General features: G+C 38.3%; 1 protein-coding gene across 2 annotated transcripts in view; it reads right to left on the reverse strand.

Annotated features, from left to right (window-relative positions):
- Positions 1 to 4,090: 4,090 nt before the first annotated feature.
- Positions 4,091 to 21,540, reverse strand: part of tspan4a (tetraspanin 4a) — a 235,394-nt gene continuing 217,944 nt past the window's right edge. For both annotated transcript variants that reach the window (XM_036136005.1, XM_012868206.3), the window contains 2 exons: positions 12,398 to 12,481; positions 4,091 to 4,635 (listed from right to left, as the gene is read on the reverse strand). In XM_036136005.1, the coding sequence (XP_035991898.1) occupies positions 4,567 to 4,635; positions 12,398 to 12,481 (153 nt within the window). In that variant the 3' untranslated portion in view covers positions 4,091 to 4,566. The remainder of the gene's footprint in view (positions 4,636 to 12,397; positions 12,482 to 21,540) is intronic.

Below are 21,540 nucleotides of genomic sequence, written 5' to 3' on the forward strand. Positions count from 1 at the left end.
AGTGTGTGCAGACTCGAAGTGAAACAGTTGCTGTATGGATTGCAACATTTGTTTTTCTCTGCAAAAGTTACATAAAGCAGCAGCAATGAGAAGAGTTTTTTTTTATATTGCCTCACTAAAGCAAACCCGATGATTGCTGCCTATGATTCCTTCCCATTTTTATGTATCGAAAACATACATTTGCAGATTCTTCGACATGTTAAACAGAAAACAGCCAGCTGTAATCTTGCGCAATCACGGGTCCCAGTCTCACTGCTGCATGCTAAATGTTTTATTGACCTGTCAAATTTGCATCTCTTTGACATCCTGTCAGTAACGTTGGCGTCTCTCCTGCCTCGGTTTGATCATAGGGCGTGTAAGAATGAAAGCCGGAATATGTTGTGATATTTTGTGGCTCTGTTTAACACAAACATGCTGTGTATTCGACAGATGTGTGTGCATGTGTGCAGCGCGCTCCCGATTGATAAAGCTGTGGCGGAGGGGGACGACTTGATTAACACTTGAATGTCAGATTGCTACGCCGTATCCTGCAGTAAACACCAAGGATGCGCATGTCAGATTCAAGAGGTACAGTATAGTGTCAATATGACATTTATTGTAAAACAACGCCTTAGTCGGGTTATTGCTTTAATAAAAAAAACTTGTGTTGTGTCTTGCAGAAATAAGTATATGTTACAACTACAAACTTCATTGTTTCTTTACTGGGATTTTATTTGCTACACTAAGACAAACTTCTATATAACAATAAAGTGGAAGGGAAATAATGCTTTTCAAGGTGTTTTATGAATAAAAAACTAAAAAAGGTGTTTATTATTCAGCCCTCTTATCTCAGATACCCCTAAATTAAAATATAATTTGTATATATATATATATATATATATATATATATATATATATATATATATATATATATATATATATATATATATATATATATATATATATATAGTGGAAACCAACACAGCCAATCCCACCTGAACACACCTTCAGCATGTGGTAAGACATGGTGGTGGCGGCATCATGGTACGGGAATATTTTTCATCAGCATTGACAGGGAAGCTGGTCAGAGTTGAGGAAATGATGGATAAAGCTAAATACAGAATTATCCTGGGAGAACCTGTTAGAATCAGCAAAACCCTTCAGGCCATTTGTTATCTTTGTTCTCCTGCACTACCTTGTGTTGGTCGGTCACATAAAATCACAATAGTTACCTGTGAAGTAAAATACCGTTGAAAAACAGTTTTAACTTGACAAAAATGGAAAAGTTCAAGGGGTATAAATACTTTTGCAAGGCACTCTAGAGTGGCCTGAAAATCATTCCCACAGTAAAATAATAGGATCAATTATTTCCAAGCCTGTTGGAGACATTGTGGGAAAAAAAAAATGATATTTTACGTAACGATAATAAAAACCATCTTGCAGGATCATTTACTTCTATAGAAAACAGTAACAAAGAAGACATTACCAAGTATCATAATGTAGCATGGTTTCTTTTCATTAGAGATAATAATACTCTGTATAATCACAACTTGATCATTGGGTACAATGGAAACTCCCTAAAGCGAAAGCAGCAGGAGGCGCAGTGTTTTTGGGTCATTCTAGTAAACGGCTAACCAGCAGGAAGTCACATAGGCTCTAATTAAAGCCTGCAAATTTTAATTCTCAGTGGGTGGAGAACCATGAGCACAAATGAAAGGGTGGAAACATATGCCTGTGCTTGGCGAACAATCAGTGTTGAGACGCATAAAGCGAGACTCCATCCTCCTACATCCATGATATTGCTCTTCATTTTGTGCTTTAAACAATGCATCTCGGCTGCTCTTTTCTCCGGGGTGGACTTATCACAATGTAACATGCATGTCATTTTATGAACATGAAACTGTTTTCACTCAATTTGAATACTAGGATTCACGGCGGCTTAAAATGATAACAAGCTCAAATGTGAATAATTTAAGAACGTCCCATTTCCCGCGTCTCCCATGTATTTTTTTATTTGTCCTTTTAGGAAATGTCACATTTTAATGTTCAATATCTCTTTTCACCTTGGGAATATAAACATATTTAATTGTACGTTAACAATAAAAAAGAAATCAGCTCCCTTTTGCTTAAACAAAAGATAAACACCCTACCTCTTAGTAGCTAGCATTATCCCCAGTAGCTTAAATAACTCAGGTGAAAATCTGGGCTTTGACTCGGTCCATGGCTTTCCATTTCTGAATTTCTTAATTCAGATTTACTGGTATGTTTCCGTTCATTGACACCCTGAAAAAAAAACAGCAACAACCTGCTCTGCTTTTTTTATTTTTTATTTCAGATAGCCTCACGTTTTCCTGAAGCACTGTGAGCAGCGCAGGTCTGGCTGCAGCAAGGCATCCCTAAACCGGGACACGTCCACCTCTGTGCTTAACAGCAGGTATGAGGATTTCCTACAATGCTGTATTTGGTTTATTAAAACCGATTCCCCTTTTCTAGCGTCCAAATATTTCACATTGTCTTAGGAAGCTTGTTTTTTAGCATCCTGCTGTCTCTGTTTTCAGGGAGAACTTACCCGTACGGTCGTCCAAATGCAGAATGTTGTCATTCTGATTCATTTTGAGACCTCTACACACGGCAGTCTTTTTATCGAAGACATCAGGCAGCTCTTTTCACTTCCCCACAATGCTCGCTGTCACTTCAGTAACTATGTCTGTCTAAGCTTATCCACCTGTGATGCCCTTGTATGGGATTTTAACTATTTTAAGTGGGAATCATGCAAAGGTGTCCTAATTTGTTCCTGAACAGAAATCTTTCTTATCACCTTCCACAGAGAAAACTAAAGAAATCTTTTCTGCTGTTATTTTGATTTGTTAAAATTGATGTTAAACATCAGTATGACCAAAAATATACCTTTGAAGGACCATCAACAGAGTGCTGGTGTTATTCTGGTTGGATGTTTCAGAACAGCTCTTGGCAGAAATGGTACATCTTATTTAAATCGGTTGCTTTCCTGACAGAAACCTGACTACCAATTGCAGTCCGTACATTTTTAATAGGGTTGAGTTAGGGGTCATTTCCGAGCCTTCATCATTGTCTGCTTCTTCCATTCTAAAATGCGTTTTAGTGTGTGATTTGAATCACTGATCTGTTATCTATTATTGCACCTTAGATAACCTTGGTGTGTTGTGCCACATTTTGCCTCTCATTGTGTTCGGTTCTCCTGTGGGAGAGTGATTCAACAACCTCGACTCAGGGTATTTACCCAAAAAAATCTCTTCTTTTCTTCTTCTTGTTTTTTTTTTTTAGTGCATGGCTGGCGTTTTAAAGTAGGAAAAAGTCCTGGAATGTTCTCTGTTTTCATTTCTGCCAAAAGACTAAAAATACTTGCTTGGCTTTCGGTTGGAATTTGAAAAGTTTCCCCATGTTGATTGTGCCTGAACTTTTGCTCTTTGAGGTCCATATGGTTTAGAGGCATTAAAAAAGATAGAAGCAGTTGAAGGAAACTCTTAAGAAATGCAGAAAGAGTTCCTGCACCTGCAGTACTGCGGAAAACGCTAAAGCGTTTTCCCTCCTGTGGGCCAATTTAATCAAAGTGCGTCTCTGGTGTACTCACTGCCTGGATTATGCTTGACGACCCAAGATGGGAAATAAAGAAGAAAAAAAAAAAAGGAACTTAAGGAGTCACAAAAAGGACTGGAGGTGACTTCAAAGACTGCGGATGAGTCTTTGTCATTTTGGCTGTGATTGGTGCCGGGGCGAAAATTGCCCCAGGCCGGTCTCAGGGCGTCTGCCACCGCACGGCTCATTGAAATTCTTTGACCGAGACGTGGTGCAAGCGCTAATGTTCCGCGTAAATGCCGCTAATAAATAAGCCACAGGATTCAGAGCAAGGCTGTTAAACGTATCGAATTAATGCGTGATTAGTCGGGTAATTACAAAATGTTTTAATGAATCTGAAGTGTCTCAGCAGAGGGGCTGAATTAACTCTTTTAAGTGCCGCTTCCTGAGACGTTTCCATTATTGTTCTTGTTTGTCAGCTGCGGGTTTTAAGCGAAGCGCGCATTAAAGACCTTCGGCTTTTCCTGCTTCAGGAATGAAAACACGATGCGTGCCGATCCGTCGAGTCAAAACATTTAATTCACATCATTGCAGGAGACATGCACTTGCAGCACTAAACCCAGTGCGCTTTTCTCAGCTGGAGCTCCTATTTTCAAAACACATACAAACCTTAAAATAATTTAAGCAAAACACATATTTAAAAAAAAAAGAAAAAAAGGGTTACATTGTTTTATACATGGTTGTAATACTGCTTGATAAAATATAACACAAGAAATGAGCTTTTAACACAGAGCGGAACGTGACTGGGGGGGGGGGGGGCGACACTGACACTGTGCTGGTTGATAGTTAGCAGGAATACTGTGAACCGGTGACATCCGAGAGCAAATGTCACACAGCGGACAGGCTCAGGAAAAAAAAAAAGTTTTTCAATGGAGAAGGAGGGCGCAAGGTTGGGAGACGGGGGGAGCGGGGCATGAGTCCCTCTCAGATGAGAAACGATCCGAGCACACTGAAGGGCAGAGGGGTCCATCACTAGGCGTAGAAAGTCTCCACTTTCACCGCCTGGCAGAACATCGTCATGGAGAAGACCAGACCCAGGATCTGCAGGAACACACAGAAAGAGATTAATAGAATCACGTGTCCCCAAAGATGGCTGCAGAGGAAATAAAAGGAGCTCTTCGGATCATTTTCTACTTCATAATGTTGCTGGTTAGTCATAAATGACAAAAAAAAATAAATCCTTCTCTGAGAGTGCTGCATCCAAAACTCATTTCTAAGATAACAATAAAAGGAGATTCAGCCACAGGAATCTCTGAAGCATTCGCTGATTATTTATCACACTGATTTTTATCACAAACTGTATTTTTGGTCCAGTATCTCCGGGGAGACTTTATCTTCTTCTCTTTCCTCAGAATTTGTTTGGTTGTTTTGTTTCAATTCAATTCAATTCAATTCAGTAATACTTTATTAATCCCATAGACTAATTAAACAATACAGGCTGCATGGATATGCAGTCGGTAGCACTGTGGCTTGCAGCAAGAAGTTGCTGGGTTCAAATCCCAGCCTGGGGTCTTTCTGCAAGGAGATTTCATGTTCTGTCTCCTCTTCCTTTGGTTGGGGGAAGCAGATCTCCTGGGTTGGCCCCTCCTGGACACCTTTGCTGTGGGGGTCGCTTTGGGCATCTGGGGTCTTGGTTCCCCTGGCGTCTGCCTCGGTGCTCTGGGGCGGGTCTTTGGCTCCTCACAAGCACTACTGAGCATTTTTCTCATGGATAGACCTTACATCTCACAAACACCTACAGGTGCTTGGATTCAGGTACTTACAGACTCACTTCCATACAGAAAACCCCTATTATTATTATTACATGTATTAATTTCTTTGGTGATGGTATCAAGGCGTTACTTGATTGTGTCTGTAATACTTTATCAGCTGGTTGTGCTGTTCTTTTTACATCTCTCTTTGCAGGTGAAGAAGCAGACTCAGATTGTTGTAACGTTTTCTCCCTTTCCTCTCCTCTTTTTTTCACCTTTCCTCCTTTTTTTCTCTCTCTTCTCTTATACCTTCTTGTTTCAGTGTCCATATAACATGAAATATTCCCCGCATTAATAATGCTTCTTGCACGTGTAAATCAAGCGGAGCATTATGGCGAATGCGGAAAAAGGCTCCGCTTGTGAAAGTAAAATCTGTTGGGCTCTTTTTAGCCCAACAGCGGATACATACAATAGATGTTTTGTTTGAATGTGATTATAGGTGAGAACACCATTTCCATGCTTCTTACTATTCAGTTTTTATTACAGAGATAAATGACACCAAACTGTACAAAGCTATTATTTTTCAGGTTGAATGTTTTTTCTTTTGAACTGACTTTATGGCCCCTCTTTAGCTCCATATAAGTGCCCCCTTTTAAACAAAACTTTGCTTTAACTACCCTTAAAGTTCCAATAATTTGGTTTGTGTTTTCTTTAGGATACTTTTTTTCATATGGTCACCATATTGTACATGTTTTACATTAACATGCAACCTGCATTTGAAGTATATATTGGTGGTTCCAATCCTACTATCTGCTGTACATAAAGATTGTTTTAATTACATGCCAACACAAACAGGCTCACTGACTTATTTTATTTTTATTTATTGGTGTATTTTTCAGGGACATCACCATCAGAACATTACAGCAGGTTCTTATTTAACATAAGTACTGCATATCGGATTTAGAGCCAATGGCTTTATTTACCTTCCTTGTCCCTCGTTAGGCTTTCAGCTCACAGAACCCAGACTTCTGTCTTTATGAGGTCCAATCTCAAACAACTTCCCCACAACTGCCAAACCTGCACCTAAATACGTCAGATGGTCATCCAAATATGAAATGTGGGTGTGCTTTTTGTTAATGCATTGTGTTATTTTCCATTAATAAATAAAAAGCAGAGTTGTAATTCCTGTTACCGAGGAACAGCTGTGCACCATTTGCTCTCTGCACCTGCTGGGAGAGGCGGTTCTGACTTAATGCAACTCCCAGCTGGGACAGACCGTCCTCAGGCTGCCCACAAAGGACAGACTTACTTTACTGGAGTTCAGTTCATTAACCCCTGGTTGTAAAGCACTTTCTATTTAAATAATCATAATTTTTTAATAATGACTTTCTAAACCGGAGAAGTGGAGGTACTCAAGTCGACGACTTGACTCAATCTGCCGGGCTTCTTTGGCTAAATACGTTTTTCACAATTACCGTGTATAATCGATACAATGAAGAAGGGATTCTACTCTATGTTACTGGCTCTGAATCTGGACATGGATTGTACTAGAATATGTTGATTTAATTTGAATTGAATTTGAGCTGGATTCTAAATAACTGGTCATAACCAGTTTGTAACGTACCTGAAGATAGAATTTGGCGTAATTTTGCACTATGTAAATAACATTCTGTAAGTAAATGAACTGAAATTAGTTGCAGAATTTTACATTCTTCAACAATTATTATTATTATTATTATTATTATTATTATTATTATTATTATTATTATTATTTTTTTTTTTTTTTTATTTATTATTTTTTGCAAAGCCAGCAGTGCAACAGTTTATTTTTTTTTTTCACTTGTGGGGGATATTTATCTTTGCTGAATCTCTGTTACAAGCAGCTTGTGTTTGAGAATTACAGGCTTCTTGCCCTGTGTGTAGTTTTCATAAATGTATTAAAATTTGCTCTTTCATTTCCATACACATTACCTTATTTAAATATTGATAAAAGAGAGCAGAGAGGAAGATGCATCTTTTCTTGGCAGTGAAGTCTTTAGGAACAGAAGTAACTAACTGGGAACCAACTTGTGTGGATTTCAGCCCATTAAAACCTCTAAAGTTTCATACCAGCTCTTTATTGGATGTTAAACCTCTATGCTTCAACATTAGACTTAATTAATTTAGCAATATTTTCTCTGATGAACAATGTTGGTGTTTGTGTGTGAAGTAACCTGTGCTGAGGTCGCTGAATGTTTCCATCTTCCTGAACAGCTGAGACGTGTCATTTCATCTTGTATTATTTAAAGAGAACTATATAAAAAATAAAAAGGTGATAACAGGGAAGATGTCTTGTATTTGTCTTTGGAGATAAGATAACTCATTCTATCAGCCAGACTATTCGGAGTTGAAACCACTGAAAGAAACTGACAGAGGAAAAGAAGAAGGCAAAACAGAGAGTTTAGAGACAGGGTCATCAACCAGATGACACAACCTGTCCTGAATCATGAAAAGTACTTTACATGTTCTTTTTAAAGCCTTTTCCCCACTTTCTTCCTCTTCATAGGTGTTTTACACTAATCTGATATAGATATATCATTTAATATCAGCTCAATTTTACTTTTTTACTATACAATTTTTGTTCAACTTCAAACAAAACGATATACTGTTCTCATCTGTCTGCAAAAAAACATATAAATAATGTTACAGTGTAGCAAGAGGGTTGATATTTCCCTGTGAAATGTAGGCAACTGGAGGAAAAATAATTGATAAAAAGACTAAAATTCAAGCAGAAACTCCAATTTATTAAAATGTACACCTGACTACATGCAAATTAAGCTCGCCCACATGCTGCCAAAGCGGCTCTCGCTTGTTGGGGCATAAACAGAGCTCCGAGGGTGACAGGAACTTTTAAGCAGCAGGAAGTCGACAGTTAATACTCTGAGTCCTGCGAGACTTGGCTTTTTTTCAGTGCTCCCTGTGAGAAGCTGGTGTGGATTGAGACCCTGGGAGTTTGGAGGCTGGGTCAATACTTTAAGCTCCCTTGTCTTGTTCCTCAAGCTGTTCGAGCAGTTTTAGCAGTGTGGTGGGCTGTGCTGTCCCGCTGAGGGAAGCCCCTGCTGGCAGAGAGAGCTGTTTCCATTTGTCAGCGGGTAGACGAAGTAACAGCCACAGGAATCCCGGGACTCCAATTTTCCCGGCAGAACCTGGTATTGTAACAGGAGCAGCACTAGTATTCTCCGTCGTTCTCAAACCGTTTAAACAAGTCTGATCAGCAAAGTTACTTTAGATTTTTGTGTAGGTTAATAGAAATAGGTCTCCATAGTGAGTCAGACTGGCCTTTCAATGGATGCAGGGATAAAATAGCTTTTACAAAACTGTATAATTTCGCTGTGAAATAAAAAAGATGAAATTGTAAAAGTAATGTGCACTCAAAACCCACTTTTACACAAGAGCAGTTTTATAAAAATGTGAACTGCTCAGTGTTGCTCTGATCTGAGTATGGCCATGTGTTTGACTGTGTAAATGAATTGAATAATTCCCTTGAAAGAAGTCTTTTTGAGTGAATAAACATTTTGTTTCATTTATTAAATTGTCCCTGAGCATTTAATTTCATGCATTTTCCAGCAGAGTCATTTTTTAGGCAGTTATATTAATGTTCATAGCTTCAACTTTCATGATCAATATTGTTTTTTGTGTTTCTTTTAAGTCTCTGTTTTCACAACCTTCCTGTTTATGTATTCTAGGTGTTCTTTTATTATTTAATTCCTTATGTATAGTTTCTTAGTTTATCCTTGTGTTCTGTGCATTCAGATTGTTTTTTCAGTGTTTATCTTTTCCCCTTGGTTAGAAGTATCTGTTTATGTCAATTAAGCTGCACTCATATTCATTAGTCTCCTTTCCTCAGTCTCCCTGTGCTCCTTTTGCTCCATATTATCTTTTGATTAACTTGCTTGCATTCAATGTCACTCTCCACTTATCCCTCAGTATCTGTGCCCATCGGTCTCATTTTTCATTACTGGTTTCTTCTGATCAGCTGCCTTGCTCCGTTACCCTGCCTGTTTCAAAGAACTGTTACTTCCATGATTACCTTGGTAAGTTTGCTTATTTTCTATTATTAAAACTCAATTTTTGCCACACTCTTTGAACTTGGGTCCTTCCTCAACCACATTATGACATCAACAGGGATCTCAAACAGGCTTTTTAAAAATTTTCTGCAACAGCTTGGTTATTACTTACAATAGGGTAGATGTGGATGCACTGGGAATGATAATAAAACTCTTGCAACACAGATTTCCCCCTAGGTGTTATAAGCCAGTACACCTCTGTAAAACAAACTTTGTTATATATATATTGAAATGTGTCTTTTTACTACCTTCATAAACTGGAGCTGTGATAATGTTGTCAATAAAAGATAAACAAACATGGATATATTATCTTGCTTACATTCTGGACTTAACTGTAGAAATCCTTGTTTTTTTTAAATAATGAAACTTGTAGCTGGATGCATTGACAAAGCTCTCATAAAAAACATGGTTGCACAAGGTTGCACATATAAAGGAAATGTTTTAAGTGAGACTGGACATGCTCTGCAGGCAATGCTAACACATTCAATTTGATCCCAGTATGAAGAAACAGAAATAACAACTCAGATAGATGAGATATTTTAGCATAATAGAATCGATTCAAGACAGCAACACATGTACAGGAAGTACATGAATAATACATGGTATATCCTTGCAGCTGATTTTGGGAACTTACTGGAATTCACAGCTTTCCTTCCCTAAACTTAGAAGTCATTTTTGAAAATTCAGTGGTTGTTTTTAGGAACTTAAAGAAAAACAGGGATCTCTCATTTAATTTATCGGCTGCCTTCCTAAAACATAGAGGCTACTGCAGAAACCTACTGGTTATTTACCTGGGAATGTTCAGGGTATTTAGGGTATTTACTTTCACCTTAGATTACCTTCTGAAACATACTACTGTTTTTTTCACCCCCTAGAGGGTGTTTTATTGCAACTCACACATTCCTTATAGGAAATTGCTGGTTAATCTCTTGACTTTGATTACTTTGACAGGAACAGATGAGACTCTTTCTGTGGATCTTGCAGATAACTCTGAATGTGCAGTGGACATACCCAGAACCTGGCCACTGCTTTCTGGCACCTTTCAGGGCATTTACCTTGAACTCGAGGGTTGCTTTCTGGAGTTTATAGTTTGGATTCCAAGAAATTACAGGATACTTAAAATGACTTACTGGTTACGCTTTAATGGAACACAAACTGAGCTTCTGTGTAACATCCAGATTACATTACCTGATAGGACAAGGTATATAGCCAGTAATATTTCCTGTAAACGTTTAAGCGTTTTATCTGGACATTGGGAGTTATGTATTGGACTTTACTTAAAGCTTACTTTTCCAGAACTGACAAGATAGTTTTTCTAATCTATAAACTACTTTTACAGATACATTGAGGGTACTTTCATAAAAAATAGAACTTATTTTATCAGGGCTTACAGAGTACTTTTATGAAACATTTAAGGTTACCTTTTCAGAAACTGCAGTTTCTTTCTCCAACATACAGTTTACTTTCTATTTTGAAGAGAAATGTAATGAAACTCATTAACAGCCATCTATTTCTCAAAAGCATTGGTATATTTGCTCGGAAAACAGCTTATACTTTCCAAAAAATAACGTCTAAGACCTGGAAGGTACACCGCAAATTCAGAATAGTAATCTGTAACTACCAGAAGATACCAGGTTACAAATCACCTCATTAAACAACTGCAAGTTATCTGCAAGTTTAACCGGTTACTCGCAAGTAATGTGTAGTTTCTGCAAAGTGTTCCATAAGTTCTGAGAAGTTACCTTTAAATTTCAGATAGTACCAGGTTACGAGTTATTAAACGAAACTGTCTTTTACATATAAGTAATTTAAGCATTTCTGGAAAGATAACCTGTAAAATCTGAAATGTAACATTTAAATTCAAGAAGTACGTTTCAGAAAATAAAACCAACTGCCAGTAATCTTTGCATTTTAAGAAAGTATTCTTTAGGTTCTTAAATGTAACTACTAAGTTTCGGAAAACACGGGGCAGAGCTGAACAAGGTACACAAAAGGCTTCACGAAAGCAACCAATGAACTATTGGAATCAAACCTATAAATTCTGGCAAAGTAATCTATACATTTTAAGATGATAGGCTGTTATTCTGAAAGGTACCTGGTAAATTCTGAGTGCTAGCTTGTTAACTCTGGATGGTACCACCTTACAAGTCATCTCACATTCTCAATATAACCAGCAAGTGCCAGAAAGTAATCTGCACATTGGAGAAACTACTTTAAATCACAAGAAAGCAGTAGCTCTATTATGCATTTCGCATTATTATCAGGTATTTTTATTCCATTATGATTTCGTTTTACCGTATTGTTGTAGTTTCACAGATATTATCAGTATAATGTAGAATTTGTGTCTACAGAGCAGATTCAGGCCCATTTTATATTATCTAGGTATTTAGGGTGCCTAAATCTAAATTTCCCAGGGATGTGTTGTTTTTTTTTTTAAGTTTTGCTGTTGCTGGTCATTTGAAGCAGGGTTTGAAACCTGCTTCAAATGTTGCAACAGCAGCAGAATATAAGGTTATACTCTATCTTTCAGATTCTTCTACGTTCGGTGGTGTGTGACTCTGTGGAAATGAGAACAGGCTGATATAAGGCTGTGACTCAGCAGGCAAACACCATAGATCTTTGAGATAAATCTGGAAGTAATTACATGTTCTTTCCAGTTTTCATTTTTCTAAAAAGGGCATTGACTGAAAATCAGCCTGCAGCATCAGGCGAGCGTTCTGCACTTGATGCTTTCAGGAAACGTGGAGCATCTATCCTCTCAGATTAGGGAAGCACATCACGAATCACTCAGCTGCGGGGGAGATAAGAGAATTTTACGCGGAGCCAAGCTCACTATGTGGTCCTCAAGAAGCTGTCCACAAAACTCCTGTGCTCAGGTCTTAATGTTGTAACAGTGAGAGACGTTTTCATCTCATTGACTGAGCTGCTTTAATATCAAAGACATGAAGAAGTGCATTTATGACCAAAAATATAAATAAAAAAAATCATGTTTAAAGCTGTCATTACCTGAGTGAGAGCTGTGCATAGAGCAAAGATCCAAAGCGCCACCAGGTTCTCGTTTAGCCAGTCCTTTACTCGCTCGTAACATGGCTGCGAAGACACACATAACCAAAGAGACTAAGCAAACCTTAACACAGGAAAGGTAACCACCACTATTTAGTACTTTAAGCTACACTAATTGAGTATTTATAACAATAACGTCTTTTGCATAAAGGGTGCTCTTGAAAATAAGACCTCATGTCTCAGAGAGATTTACCTGCATAAAATTAGGTGAAATAGAAATAAAATAAAGACACTAAAGAAGAATTTTCCATCTTTTTCCTCTCAAACCTTTTTCAATGAAAACAATCTATGTCTGAAAAAAAACTAATTGTACTCATTCATTATATCTTAAGATATTTTCAAAAAAAAAAAAAAAAAAAAAAAAAGATATTTTCACTGCTTAGAATAAAATGAAATGCTGCAAATGAGTATTTTTCCGATTTACAGATTCATTGTTCTGTTACTTTTTTGTCTCACCTAAATGTTTCAGATCATCAAAGAGATTTTAAGAGGGGTTTAGGAGCAATTTCCACCAGAAATTATATACATTACATAAATTAAGTACAGCTCCACAGCTATAAAGCATAAATACAAACTTGTGGTATCCATCTGAAGATATCTATCTATCTATCTATCTATCTATCTATCTATCTATCTATCTATCTATCTATCTATCTATCTATCTATCTATCTATCTATCTATCTATCTATCTATCTATCTATCTAGATAGATAGATAGATAGATAGATAGATAGATAGATAGATAGATATCCATTGGAACCATTATTGCAAATGTCACCATGTCTGATTTAAAGGTGAAGAAAAAAATCTATTTTTTGAGTCTCACCTACATTTCTTTCAAAATAAATTTTGCAAAACAGCATGAAAACTGTTTTGACAATACAGGAGAAGCTTCAGACTTTTTAGAGCCACGTTTTGATGAAAACTGCAGCAAATCTGGACAGACGCATCGCTGTGCAGTGAAGCATTTTTCTCAGAGAGTCAGCAATTCCATAGAGAGTTAAATTGTATCTTGTGTGTTTAAAGTGCAGTAAAACAGAAAGTATTTGTGAAAAAAATTGGGGGACTTGTTTTAGAAACATTAAAATCTCCTCCTTTGGGATTATACACCTAGGCCTTTTTTCCACACCTTGCCCTAAATTGTGCCTGACCCGTAAAATCCAGAAGCAACCTAAACAGAACCAAGAATCAAGAAGCTTTATTTTCATTATGCGCTACCATAATGACATTTTTGATGACGCAGACACTGACTCAGAAGTCACATAACTACACATAAAACGCAGACACAGCAAGACATAATGTTTCCATCTTTTACTGCTTTAAACAAAAACAACACAACAAACAATCAAAAAGCAAATAGTTGATTGCACTGGCCACACTGCAAAAACTGAACTAAAAATAAGTGAAATTATCTTGAAATTAGTGCATTTGTCCTTGATTTGAGCACATAAATAAGATTATCTGCCAATGGGATGAGTATTTTGACCCCTAAAATAAGATAATTAGATATACTGCACTCTAAATGAGATTAAATGTTCCTATTTTAAATGTAAAAATCTCATTCCATTGGCAAATCATCTTATTTACCTGCTCAAATTAAAGACAAATGCACTAATTTCAAGAAGATTTGACTTATTTTTAGTTCAGTTTTTGCAGTGCAACAACACTCTGTGAGGGGCTTAAAGCATGCATGTAGTCCTTAGCAGCTAATGGCCACATTTTCAAGTCAAAAAGTCAGACAACAGTCTACAAAACTGTGCAATAGATTTAGTTGTAGCCTAACCAGAAAGTATCAGATAGATTGAAGTGTGTGAATACACATTTGCAAGTGAGAGACAGTATAAATGATTTTCATCAGATCCTAAACCTGTGTAACCAGCATTGTGTTTGTATCATGTAACATATTATGAACTGATGGTTTGGTGATTCTCAGCAGGGGGCAATAGTCCTCACAGTTTTGGGAAAAAATGCTGTATTTAAGTCTATTAGTTTTTGATTTGATGTTTCCCTTTTGTCAGAACCTGTCTGACAACATGAAGTAAAATAAAAGCAAAACATCATCAAGATCAAGAACAGATGAGAAACAATAGCCAGTCTGGATAGCTTTGGGACTCACAGTGAGAGCCATTATTCGCAAATGGAGAAAAACATGGCTTAGTAGGGAAACTCATCAGGAGTGGTTAGCCAACCAAGATTATTCCAAGAGTACAACAAATACTCATCCAGGATGTCACAAATGTCAGAGGTCATGATTCAACAATAAGAAAGAAACTGTTGACTGGTGCAAACTTAGCATTTCAAAAAAAGAGAAAATCATATTGACAGTCAAACATGTTGGTAATAGTGTGATTGTCCTGTGCTGCTTTAGAACCTGGATAACGCGTTGCAATGAATGAAACCACAAATCGTGCTCTTTACAATAAAATCCTGAAGGACAATGTCCAGGGGTCACTATGGGACCTCAAGCTCAAACGGATTGGGATCATGCAGAAGAATGATGATCTAAAACAAAGTCCATCTCTGACTGGCTTAAAAAAGGATTTTTTTAAGTGGCATGGTCAAAGTTCAGACTTAAATGGGATTGCATCCCGTGGCAGAACCTGAAAAAGGCCATATTATGCTTTATAACCCCACAATGTGCCTGAATTTAAAGATGTCTGCCAAGAAGAGAGGGTTAAAATTCCTCTACAGCAATCTAAATGCTTACGTACCTGTTATTGTGAACGCTTGATGCAACTTTTTGGATTTAAGTGGCAAATCTTTCTTCACATAGCGCCAGATTGTTTTGAAAAGCTTTTTCCCATAATAAAAGAAATCATCCATTGCAAACTGCATGTTATGTTTACTCGTATTGTCTTAGACTGCTATACATTTTTTATGACCCAAAACGCTTATATGTAAGAAAGAAAAAGAAAAAACAACAGAAAAAAATCGTTAAGGAGGTAAATACTTTTCAAGAACCCCCGTCTTTACAAACTGTAACATTTATTTTCTGCAAAGAGAAGAGAGATGTAATCATATAGAGCTCTGTCTGCCAGATACAGCGATACAATCCCATGATGAATAGGACATCTATTATCAAAGCAAAGTGAAAGGCTTTCTAAGTGTAACTGAAAGCTGAAACCAGAAGCGATGCGGGTGACATTTGCTATATGGCTCAATAGACCTTTCACTGACATGTGTGCCAAACTGTGCGTTGGATTATGATTAATACACTACACTAAGGGCTGTCTGATGTACTGTAGGAACAGAAAGTGTTATCAAAAAGAGGCTAGTGCACTGTTCTAATTAAATTATTCATTTCGGCAGACATGTCTCCATGATTGTGCTGTATTTCAAATCTTCTTACATCAAGAAGCTGAGTCAGTGCCGGAGAAACCAAACACAATCTTCTCTGCTTTTTACTGCTGCTTGAAATGTCAGTGAACCAGAGAATATATATACCTGAAAAAATGCTTCTGGGCTGGATCAATATGGAAAGTCATGCAGTGGGCCTAAATTTAAGACAGGTTTGGGGGGTATTTATCACACTGTTGTCCGACCGCAATCCTCCTGGATCTCAGAGCTATTTATATAAATTTATATTTTTATGGTTAGACTTCCACTGCAAACTCCACTAAAACAGATTTGCGACCTTTCGGTGGGGCTCCCAGCTCAGAGATTAAGCCTATTTAAAGCCATGAGACTGTTCATCAAAATGGTAACAGAATTTCTACCACCTTTATTCAGTATACCTGTGTACCAGTAGTTTGTTAGCAGTCACAAGAAGTATTTACAAGATGAAGAGAGATTATTTCCTCGGAAGTTAGTAAAGTCCACAGACAGGCCTAAAATGCGCCGAATATTTGAACCAGAGGAGTTATGATGTTTCTTTGTGGCTGATGGATCCTTTCCAGCTAGTAGATGGTTTATTGTAAATAGAGATGATGCCAAATGTCGTGGTAGCCTATACAATTTACAAATTGACCATGCAGTGGATAAGTGTATTTTACAATTAACCATCTGCCCAATTGCCGTTTTCCACTTATGTGAGATTGGGTCACGAAGGTTACAGAACCAACAGGGAATTAGATTTTCCTCTAAAAAGCAACAGTCTTCAGCTACCCAGGAACCCAAGGTGTTCCCAGGCCTGAAGAGATAAACGTTCCCTCCAGGTACTTCTGTTTCTGCTCAAGGGTCTCCTCTGACAGAAAGGTTCCCGGAAAACCTTCAAAGGAAGGGGCCAAAGAGGTAAGGCTCTTTGATCAGAAACCCAAACCACAATGTGACACAGCTCCAAGCTCCCACTAGTAATGAACCTCCACAAACTTTCTCTGTGGTTAGCCATCCTGCAGGAAGCTCACCTCAACAAGAACTTCTCCTTTTAGTAGTGGTCCATGTCTTATGAGTAAAATTGAGTGTGAGACAAGAACCAGTCCCCTTTTTTTTTTGGCTTTGCTCTTTCTTCACTACAACAGACCAGAGCAGGACCCTCATTATTACAGACCAGGCCTCATTGTGGAGATGCTAACCTATGCTCTCTGTCCATCTCCTGCTCCATCCTCCCAAAACCGCATAAACAAGACACCAGTTGTGTTGACCTCCTCCTCCTCTTAATGCAGACACAGAGTCAACAACTTTGTGGTTTTACATCATGGCCTTCAGAAATTGTGTAACGCTTAAAATGTATTCTTCCGGTTCTGTCCCGTCTTAAGGGTATACTATGCAACCGGGGTTGATTTTCCAGCGAGGCTCCCCTCAGAGGGCGAAAGTAAAAGTGCACTGTCGTAAAGATGCTCAGCTGTTCTGGTTTCTCCGTCAAGCCAGGCGCGGTTGTTTTGAGCTTAGCAGACAGGCGAACGCAACGAAAAGTGGAAAAAACGGCAGTACAAACAATGACTAACACAGTGAAAGTATGAACATCAGGGTTTCCCGCAGCGCTATCCATCGCGGCCACCGCGGTAGCGTCTCGCCAACATAAAAAAAAAGAAAAATAAATAGATAAAATAAATAATAATAATAATAATAATAATAAAACTCGATATGCTTGCATGTTTATTTGACGTTAACACGCGGTTCTTTGTTGTTGCTTTTGCGCGTGCATATAGTGAATGGCAGGGCAAAAACACATGGAGTTCTCGCCGTAAAGCAAGACAGACTCTCGCAGTCTTGCACGAGACTTCTGAGCCTGTGGGTGCGGGCCGAGAGCTCTTGCAAGTACGGTATTTCCCCCACAGACCACCAGGGTGGCCGAGAAAACCTTTGTTCGACCTGAAATGACTCATTTAATCATCCAAAATGGTATGGAACACATTAATTAACTGAAAAATGTTGCATAGTATGCCTTTAAAACACAAAAGTACCATCCAAGATTACTGTTCAGTTTCAATTCAAAGCCACCCTCTTTCATATAGATAAAGATTGCTGCTTTTTATTTTGTGTTGCTTCAGTATTTAAAGATACTTGATGTTTTTTCTATAAAAGCAATCAAGTTGAAGTTTTCAACAACAACACCAGCAAAAAAAAAAAAAAACAAAAAAAAACAGTTTGTGATTCACTGCTGGAAAGAAATCAGTTGAAAATTGGCCCAATACCAACACAACAGTAATTCTAGGCTACGCCTTCTATTTAGACAAGGCCGACAATCACTTGTCAGGAATAGATCAGGCTTTCAGTCGAAGGTGAAATTACTTGGTTGGACTCACAGGTACGGATTAGCTCCAGGTTTGACTTGGTGACGAAAAGACGACATAGTGTGAGAGCCGACTTCTGGCTTTTTACATAAAAATGCTAAAACAATAACAATAAACTATACATAGAATATTTTAATAAATGAAATGAAAATTGATCTGTACTTCATGTTAAATACATAATATTAAACAAATCTTGCAATTTAATAAGAGAAAGGCTAATTTCTAAAATATTTGCAGTCAAGGACCACAGATAGACCCCGAGTCGCACTTAGCACATTAAATCTTAATATGCAGAACTGGTCAATGTTGTTTATTGGACAAGTAACAAGATACTAGACATGTCCTTCTATGTTGTGGATAAAACGATGGGTTTATTTAAATCAAACAAACAAAAAAAAAAAATCAGCAGCTCAGAGTGATGGATTGTGGGAACAGTAGTGAAGCGTTAGTAGTGGATGCATGTCTGAGTTGTGCCTGGATCTTACAGTTACTGCTGGGAACTTCTGATGGACCTAATGTGTTGAGGACCTCTACAGCCCAAGAGAAGAAGCAGTTCTCTCTCTCTGAACAGCAGGGGAACCAAGAAGCTGTGGCTGAGGTCCTTCACCCCGACGACATGGGAGTCAAGCCTGAATGTGAAGGAAATACCTGAACTGAATTCATGCAGCTCAGGAGTCCTAGCAGGAGGGTCAAAGATGGTTGCTGAAACCATCATCTGTCCACTGACCTCTGACTTTAGCCCTTTCTAAATCAAATCAATGTTCACACACACACACACAGATAACAGGCACAGCACTCTGTCCAAACCTTTTCAGAAGTTTAAAGCTGTGATTGGTGTTGACTCCTTCTGCCAACAATCCTGGCGGACATCGCAAAGCTTTTCGTGCTGATTTGCCTTTGTGTGTTTCTTCAAGGGAGCCCTACCAACGTCTCCCTTATCTTCATCGTCCTTCTGAACTGACAGCAACTCGTCATCTCTATTGCTTTCTCCTCACACGATAAAAATCACTGTTCCCATCAAACTTTAAATCAACTATACTAAAAAAAAACCACATTGGATGATCCAGAGAAGGTACGTTGGGTTTGAGTATTGCTGTCAGTTTCAGGCAATTTAGTTTAGTATTTCGTCTAATCCACACTTACAGGCTGTAGCACATTTTAATCTTAGCTTCAAAACCATTTTAGATGTTTCTGACTCTCCCAGACTATCTACAATAAAAGTGTTCATACCCCCTAAAATGCTAATAATTTGAAATCACAGTTTACCTAAATAGTAAATTGAGTCTACCGTTGTGCAATTTAATCTCAGCATAAATACAGCTGCTCCATGAAGGCCTCAGAGGTTTGTCCGAGAATTGTAGTAAACAACAAGCATTATGAAGGCCAAGGAGCACTGCAGACAGGCCAGGAGATGAAGATGAAGAGAAGTATAAAGCATTTAACGTCTCTCAAAGCCCTGTTTAATCAGTCGTCCAACTGGATGGCAAGGGGGCAATTAATCCGAAAAGCTGCAGGAGGATCTTCAGAGATCCACGGCTTAGGTGGGAGAATCGGTTGACAGGACACCAATTAGCCGTGCACTGACAAGAGTGGCGAGTAAGTAAGCCGGCGTTGCAGAAGCTATGTATGGGAAACACAGCAAACATGTGAGAGAACATGGTTACATGGTACCAGAATGACACTTTTTGGTCTAAAGCACATGTGCTGTACGATAAACAACGATAAAAACAAACGATGCACCATCCTCAGAGTAAAATGTGGCGGCGGCAGCATCATGCTGCGGGGAAGCGTTACCTCAGCAGGGGCAGGGAAGCTGCTCCGAGTTGACAGGAAGATGTGGGCGGAGCTCAATCAATCATTCAAATGTAACATTTAACCACTAGACCAGCATACAATGATCAAGTCAAGCAAAAAGACAGATAAAAGAATTGTTAGAATTCAGAACAAGAAATCAAAAGTGAGACACATTCAACTATAGATAACCGAGAACTGTGGGAACCCAGTCGTGTGGATTAAAATAGCGAGAGAACACTGGAACTATGTGTACTGTATGCGTAGGAAGATAAAACGATTAAATAACATTTACAGAAACAATAAAGTCAAGACCATACATAGTAAACAAAAAAAATAAATTAAATCTAGAATGGTGAATAACTATATTCTTTAAAAAAAATACAACAATGATGGTGTGGCTTTGATGAGGAGCTAAATGCAGAGACAAGGCAGCAGGATCATGGAGAGTAAAGACAGTTTTAATGAACAAAATGAGCCAAAAGCGACAGAGTGAGAGCAACAGAGGATCTGGCATGGAACAACCGAACCAGGAGAACAAACACACCAGGGAGGCTGATTATTGAATGCAACACAGGTGAGTAAATGAACAGAGGAGGAACAGATGTGGCTGTGTATGAAACCCAGGCGCTGGGGGAAAGCGCCGAGCAAACCAGGAAGCCCAGAAATACAGAAAACTAGACGGACTAGAAATGCAAACGCAGGAAAAATCACTGAAGAACAATCTTAAAGAGTCCAACAGACTGTGACAACAGTATTTGCCACATTTATTACACTTAATCAGCAAGAAAACAAAATTAAAATACATGATATAGATGTTAGAATTTAAAGGAAATAATAAAGCGTCAACAAAAAGCCAGACTGAATAGATTAATCTTTATTTCTATCCATCTATCCATCCATACATCCTGGACAAGTCGCCTGTCCATCACAGGCATCTTTATTTTTGTTTCAAAAACATTTAAACTCTGCTGCCCACTCGGCAGCTGAATCCACGACACCCGTGTAAAAAGGCAGCAAACGAGCCGACTTTCTATCAATGTTCTGGAAAAATAATCTTAGCAACTAGAATTATTCAGCGATGAGTTAAAGTTCAGACTCAGCTTTGTTATCCCTGTGTTTTAGCTTGTCAGAGATGTACAGGTGTTCATCCTCGGTGGATAGTAATCCGCCCTGAAACTAAAAGCTCAAAAGCCTTTTTTTTCTGCCCCTTTCAATGCAGCCTGTGTGCTTTTTGTTTGCTTTCATTGACTTAATTGCTCCACAGCTCCGTCTTTGTTGCTGGTCCCTGCGTATTTGTGTCCGCACATTGATCCAACTTTGAAACCACACATGTCATATTGTCATTTCGCATCGTCACATAGTCGAGGATTTATTGTTCTGCCTAGCAATAAAACAGTGGAAATATTTCTTCTGCTTTGGCAGAAATATTGCCACGCCGTCCCTGACTTTGACAATAACCCGTCGGCATTTATTCGCTCCATATTCATTGTAAAAGTGAAATGCTGTATGAGGTATTTGTTAAAGATGTACGAGGAGAAGTAAACACTCATACTGTATCTACTGGAGACAATTCAGTAGCATTAAGTCGGTGGCCTTGAATGGCACGGCTGGCTTCTCTTC

Source organism: Fundulus heteroclitus, chromosome 4 (assembly GCF_011125445.2).
Source record: "Fundulus heteroclitus isolate FHET01 chromosome 4, MU-UCD_Fhet_4.1, whole genome shotgun sequence".
NCBI lineage: Eukaryota > Metazoa > Chordata > Actinopteri > Cyprinodontiformes > Fundulidae > Fundulus > Fundulus heteroclitus.